This window comes from Atta cephalotes, assembly GCF_000143395.1.
Source record: "Atta cephalotes unplaced genomic scaffold scaffold00028, whole genome shotgun sequence".
NCBI lineage: Eukaryota > Metazoa > Arthropoda > Insecta > Hymenoptera > Formicidae > Atta > Atta cephalotes.
This window is the reverse complement of record NW_012130092.1, coordinates 2891358-2898827: the sequence shown is the minus strand read 5'-3', so window position 1 is coordinate 2898827 and position 7470 is coordinate 2891358. Positions and strand designations below refer to the sequence as shown.

At 28.4% G+C, this 7470-nt stretch overlaps 2 protein-coding genes across 2 annotated transcripts in view; one reads left to right on the top strand and one right to left on the bottom strand.

Moving 5' to 3' along the window:
• The window catches only part of LOC105620741 (F-box only protein 21-like), a 6957-nt gene extending 592 nt beyond the window's left edge, over positions 1-6365 (bottom strand). Inside the window, exons 1-8 of the mRNA XM_012202232.1 lie at positions 6205-6365; positions 3723-3992; positions 3196-3643; positions 2431-2561; positions 1801-1951; positions 1410-1616; positions 1057-1128; positions 156-324 (exon numbers count right to left, since the gene is read on the bottom strand). Coding sequence (XP_012057622.1) covers positions 156-324; positions 1057-1128; positions 1410-1616; positions 1801-1951; positions 2431-2561; positions 3196-3643; positions 3723-3992; positions 6205-6365 — 1609 coding nt within the window. The remainder of the gene's footprint in view (positions 1-155; positions 325-1056; positions 1129-1409; positions 1617-1800; positions 1952-2430; positions 2562-3195; positions 3644-3722; positions 3993-6204) is intronic.
• An 899-nt stretch (positions 6366-7264) lies between these two features.
• The window catches only part of LOC105620740 (U4/U6.U5 tri-snRNP-associated protein 1), a 6007-nt gene continuing 5801 nt past the window's right edge, over positions 7265-7470 (top strand). The window contains exon 1 of the mRNA XM_012202231.1: positions 7265-7450. Within this exon, the coding sequence (XP_012057621.1) occupies positions 7265-7450 (186 nt within the window). The remainder of the gene's footprint in view (positions 7451-7470) is intronic.

Below are 7470 nucleotides of genomic sequence, written 5' to 3'. Positions count from 1 at the left end.
CACACACACACACACACACACACACACACTACACACACACACTACACACACACACACTACACACACACACACACACACACACACACACACACACACACACACACACACACACACACACACACACACACAAAACACATCTAGTAATTTGTTTGTACCTTCGGCAGCATAATACTTATTACCGTCTTCACTAAGGATAAAGTAAAATGGTTGTGTTACAGAATTAAATTCTAACATATCTATTATCTTCAGTTCTGGATTAGGTAGATCTCGTAAATTAAATGTTTTATCCCATCCAAAAATTACGCCTGTATAATTTGGTACATGCTTTTTGAAAGTCACAATCATTCCAACTGCATATTTTATATTATATCTTGCTTTTGGCGGATTGATATTTTCAAGTGATGGCCGAGTCTGAAAAATGTAGGTCTCTCACAATGTTAACCAACATCTTTTTTTATATATTTATTACCTCATAAACTTTTACTATTTCCAAAAGTTTTCATATTCAAGTGGCAATTATTAGTTATGTATTAATATGATATTTTAATTAATTCATGAAATGAGTTAAAATATTTATTCATTCAGTATAATTGCAGCGAGCATTAACGTATTACGCTTATATCTAAAACTCACTTTATAATTCATAATAGAATTTTATTTATAAATTTTAAACATCGAGTAATACAGAAAATATGTAAATCTATCAGAATCATAATGTTAGAATTATAATGTTTTATTTTTAGAAATAAAAAAAAGATATTAAATGTGCGCAGTGTAAGTATGTGATTGATTAATTGTATAGCTACTGTAATGAAAACTGAAAATTTCTAAGCACTTTGAATATAAATAGTCTTGTCGGATAAATAAATGGATTTTATCAATATAAATATAAATGAAAAACTTCAATACAAGAATTTCTTTCTCATCTATAATTATATTTATAATTTCATACATAAAATTAGAAATAGAATTGTGTCACGAAGTATAAAGTGGGCTTTATATATGTAAATTGCATATTTTTCATTATAAATTATCATAAGTACATACTATTTTTTTCTGCATATAAAGTTTAAATTTATTTAGTAGTTCTTCAGCTCGAATTGCTTCCATAGATATTCTGTTACTGTCCTGCATATATAGAAAAACAAAGTTTAAACACTCAAAACACTTCCTGTACAGTTCATTAATGTACAAATATATGAAAATTAATATATCATGGCTCAAAGTTTGTTTATACAACAAATATATAAGAAATTAAAAAAATTTTCCTTTTATTCATATTAGCAATCATTCTTATATTAAACAATCAATTCTTATCGTATTGCGGAAAAACAAGTTTGCATAAAAAAAAGAGAAATTTTATGAAAATAAGTCAGAATTTGATTTATATATAAATTAAATTTATATACCAGTATCTTTTGTAGTGAGATTAGGAGACCTGTTAAATTCATTTGATTTTGCATATAATGACGACCTAGTGCTTGAATCCCGTCTATATCATATGGATTTATCATATAGCGGAATTCCATCAATGAGCGTATTTGCAGAGTTCTATCTTGATAATGTTGATAGTTAGGATTAACCATTTGTAAATGATAAATCATCCGCAACACGACCTTAAAACGAAAATGTAAATAAACTAAGTTAACAATGCAACAAATGGAAAAATTAATTTTTTCATATATAACTCTCTTTTACATATAACGTATGTCTTATTGGTTTATTCCATGTTGATTTATCTGTGATAATCTATATTTTTACTACTTATTTCTAAATTTGATAAGATATATAAATAATGACCTCTGTAGGACTAATCTCATTGTGTTTATTAAAATTTTCGATAGGACATCTTCTACCACGAGTTTTGGGACAATCGTTTCTACCCACAATGGCTCCACCATGCAAGATGTCAATATAGAAATATTCTTCATCTTCAGATTTTTCTGTAATACTATAGGTATAATAAAAAAAGGATATGTAGTTCACATAAGCGTATACATTTATAGATATATATGCCTATATGATATATACACAAGATGTCTTACAAATCTTGAATATGTTTCTGGACAAAAATATAGAACGAATGTTTCTATGAACTAGGCTCGCAAATGCTTCATTGTTAAAATAATGAATATAAATAATATCAAATAATGATATTTGAAATTTTTCAGAATTATTTTTTTGTTTATAAAAAATAGTATCTTTCATCATTTTCCATACATACCTGAAGTGGATGTATACATTGGCGCATTATTTCAAATATTTTTATCTGTTATTTCGAAACATTTGCGATTTTATGTTTATAGAAATATTTGTTCTTTTTTTTATTAGGAATATGATCACAAAATTTTATTTATGATTTATGATTTTGTATTAATATATAAATATATGATAAGTCTGATAAATTAAATGCTTCTAAATTATACTTACGATTTTGGCTTCCAACTTAAAAAGAAGTGAGTAGGAAATGCTACTAGATCACAGCGTACACCAAGTCTCCTTGCTATACTCTGGAATATTATTGCCAGAGATACTGCATCACCAACTTTGTTTTCTAAAACCTGAGTATTGCAAATTACATTACTTTCTGTGTGTGTGTGTGTGTGTGTGTGTGTGTGTGCGTGTGTGTGTGCGCGCGTGTGTGTGCGTGCGCGCACGCGCGTGCATGCGTATGTAAAAGAATATTCCAGACTTCGCGCGATGCTCATTAATAGCAGATTCTTGAGATTATTTCGAGATGAAAATCCTAACACTGAAATATAAAGGTTAGTAGTTTTTAAATAAAAAGAATTTAAATTCAACCAACAGAATTTGAAATTCGCGCAATCAGACATGGCACATCATACAGTAATGAAGATTTAGAAAAGTAAAATAGAATTGATGTTTGAAAATATCTTGACTATTGTACAATGTGCACGAATTTCGAACAGTTAAATTGGATAAATTTAAACTCTTTTCATTTAAAAACTACTATAACCTCAACATTTTGATAGAATTTTCGTCTTGAAATGATTTCTGGTGAGAAATTTGCTAACGGATGTTATGTGAAATCTGGAACATCCTGTATATATAAAAAGATATTGACATTTTACATTTTTATATTAACATAACAATATAAATAAGAATATAAATAACAATATGAATATAAAAATATGCTCATGATGTAATTGTAATATATCATAATTTATATCTTACGCAATCTATAAGAATGTCCTCCAGTTTATATAAAAGATTTGAAGCTAAAGCTCCAGAGAAGCCTAATTCGTCAAATAAAACTATTTGAAGCATATTTATTATCTGTTTTTCTTCCTTCTTGCTCCATTGATTGTCGTTAATGTTATTATTTTTCCAAAAAGAAAACTGTTTAGCGGGCGTTGAGAATATTGGATGGTCCCAATGAACTTTTTTAAGGCGCTCCAATACCAATTGTGCAATATTATCCAGTGATGCTTCCACATCAAAATAAAAGATATGTTTTTGAGGTTGATACCATTGTGCTACAATAGTAGCTGCTTTTTCTAGAAGTTGCTGTTCTTTGGGATAACTTATAAATTCCTGCCATACATCCTTTGTATGACGCTGCTGTAAATATAGAAGAAGTTCTTTGCTGTAATATTTATGTGTTAAATTACAATCAGGTAATCTGAAAAATATATGTACATTAATTGTACAATTAATCCATTTACATTTGTCTACAATATTAATAATTTAATAAATCTTACAGTGAGGACATTGTAATCAGATGTATCATTTCATCCTTAAGAAAATGGTAATTCATAATGTGAGCACCCATATTTGGACAGAATAGTGCATCGAAATGTTCCATGTCACTTTCGGAAAAATTGTCTTTTTGAAAGAATCTCTTGGACATTAACGACAAGTGATTCCTTAATTCATTTCTACATTTTATACTTGTTTTTATGTCATCTTTAAAATTTATGTTTTCTTTATTTTGTATCCGTTTGTCATAAATTCTTTTTATATGAGGCCATCTAGCATTATAACCAGAAATATTTCGTTATTTTCAAAAATTTTAAGGGCATCATTAAAAAATTATAAATTAAAAAAAAAATTGTACAGAGTAACAATTAAAACTGAAATCATTATTCTGTAATAAATAATGCGATTATAAATACATAAAATTTGTATCACTCATTATAAAATCTGCCATTATTCGTATACATTATTGTATACAAAATTCATTATTTGTATTCATTGTAGACAAAATTCCTTATTTTTATTAATTATTATACAAAAAGAATATATTTGTAATCATATAAAATAACAATTGTAAACAATTATAATTCAAAGTTCATTTGCATGCATTTTTCAGTTATTTAAAAAATGTATAATCACTAAATTATTAAAATTTAAATAAGAGTTCAGAAGTAATGAAAATCATAAAATTCTCTCTCTGTTATAAGAGCAAAGAGATAAGAGAAGCAGATAATCTTCAGGTATTGTTGATTATCTTCAATTTATTTCGAACATTTCAACTCCTTTTGGAATCTTCTTCAGCAAATACAAAATCATAGATCTTCCATTAAGAGCAAGCTTAAAAAGAGCTGAAATGTTCGAAATAAATTGAAGATACCAACCAGCAACACCTGAGAATTATTATCTGCTTTTCCTATCTCTCCATTCTTATAACATTCTTATGACTCTCATTAGCCTTATCTAAACTCTTATTTAGATTTTATTATTGTAAAATTGAGAATCCTTATTTATATTTTATATTTATATATTTATTTTAATTGTTTCTAAATTAGTAAACTCTAAATTATCCTTTATTACATGACTGTTATTCAGAAGAAAAAACTTTGCAACTGTTATAAGATTAATTTCTTTAATATAATTAATCTTGCCCTTAATTCCTCACTCGATTTGAATGTATGATCATATTACAAAATCTCCAAACCATTGTAAAGCAGTAAATATTCTAACTTCAAAATTCTAATTTCTAATTTCAACATTTATTTTTTCCTTTTGTGGAAAATTTCCTATCTATTCCTTATTGATAAACTCTTTGAAATGGTTCTTGTAAATGAGAATGGATTGAAATGGATTAAAATAAATTCAGATTTTAAGAAGTATGTACTTGCAAACATTGAAATAAATCTTTTTTAATCCTAATGCATTCTTATTTATCTATAGAAATTGCATGACGCACATTTCTATGCCTTTCAAAATAAAAAAAAATTTCAGTTCTTTAAGTGTATTATGAGAGAATACAGCTTAATTCAAAATTCTGAAATGTAATTTCTCAACTCAATTAAACTTAAATAAATTTTTGCATCTAAATGAACTAAAAAAGGATCATGAATGATATTAAAGTATGCATTTAGATGGATTAAAATTTCAGTTTATTTTAATTTCTCATTCTTGTTTACACAGTGCAATAAGTTAAAGTAGACAAACGTATCAGAATTGTTAAAGTAGACAAACGTATCAGAATTGTTTCACTTCATCTTATTGCAACATGTGCACCAGTTCAGAAAGTTCATCGATAACAACTTTCTCATTTCGTTTTTTTTTGTAGAATACAGACATTGGGCTTTCTATAATAAGCCATTAGTCATAAATCAGAAGTCAGAAATCAGAAGTAAAAATTGACAACTGTGATTGGTCAATTTTTATTATTCTTAACTTTCTAATTTATGATTAATGGCTTATTATAGAAGGTCTATTGTTAATCATTCGTTTCTAATCTTATTTTTATTTATCTTAATCTTAATTTTTATTTAGTTATTAAATATGAAATATCAGAATTGTTGTGTTTTTGAAGACAAAACAATAACAATAAGTAATTGGAACGAAAAACGCCAAATATTTAATCTCTCCAAATATATTCATAAAAAAGTTATGATCAAGTTTAATGCAAACACAAGAAATCAAGTGTCAACATGAAGAAATCAGTTATGGAGTAAATATTAACAGTTTTCGTTCGTCATTAAATTCTTATGTAGAGTAAGCGTAAGATAATTCAAAATAGCTCCAAATATTAACTAGTCGTATAAATTTATGAATAATCAATTTCAAATACAAATTGACATATTCGTTGGGTTCGCATTCGTTATTTTTTACCATTTGTCAATTTACCAGAGGAAATTTTTTTGACGAAATTAAAAGATATGAATTGCGCAGTTTTGGACAAATTTGTCTAAATAAATCATGATGAGAATTTCGAGAGAATGACAAAGTTACCTTTCATAAAGTTTCATTTGCCATAGCATGTTATTGTGACAGATCACATTGAGAAATCGTCGGCATGTTAAACCGAAGCTCACAACATCCTCGATGCTAACGATTTTTTGTTGCAGGATAATATAGATTACCTCATTGGACAGATTCTTTATCGTCGTCATTGCAAACAATTCGATATATAAGAAATTATAATCCACATCAATTACAATGAATGTATTCTCTTTTTTTTCCCAAGAACTGTTGCTGTTCTATATCTAGAACAGTGTTGCCAACCTCCGCATTCTTAAACAATAAACAATAGATCTATGGTCACTTTTCTGTTCCTGCATCTTTTTGGTTCTAGAACTCTCTTTCTCGCTTTAAACAAATATCAAACATATATCTATCTCACTTTAAGTTCCAAAAGTACGTTACTCATGAAAAACAGACCCTGTTCGCGTTGTTTGCACTTTGGCATTCGACATCTTCGCTCTTTTCAAGGCAAAATATATATCAATCTTAAATACAAAAATATTTGGGGATTTCATGCAACGCGAACAGATCTAATGAAAAGTACAGACAATAGGAAGAGGAAATAAAGAGATCTTTTGTCAAAAGCGTTCGTTCTAGTATACATAATTTCTGATAGGTTGAAATTTGTTATTTCCTGTTCACATTGCTTGTGCTTTTCATTTCTGTTTCCAACTATAAGCTTATAGAATTGACTAATCACAATCAAGTATTCCCCTCTTATTCGATTGTAAAAGGGGAACCATTCCTCTATGTGTAACTGCACGCATGCGCAGAAACACGCATACTCAATTTAATGGTGGATATACATATATTCTAGGCGGAAACAAGTATATTGTGCGTGGTATATCGACGCATCTTGTAATATCTCACGATTCTCACGGTCGATGTGTTGTTACTGATTTTGTGAGTTCTGATATTGTTGATAATTCGGTTAATAAGTGTACGACGAGCACGTGAGTTGCATCGGTAAGATCGTTATCAGTTACTACGAAGCTGTACCTGAACGTGAAGTAGAAAAGAATAGCACCGTTAAATCAAGAACGCTAATATGGGCTCCAACAAACGTCACAAAACTGAAAAATCTCGCGATGCCAAAAAGAAGCGTCATCGCAGTCGCTCCAGAAGCTACACGCCCGACCGCGAAAAATCAGAGAAGCATAGGCATCATAAGAAACACAGGAGGAAAGAACGCAAAGATTACGATAGCGATGGTAAGAGAAATGAATTTGACAGTGTATTATAGAATATATATAT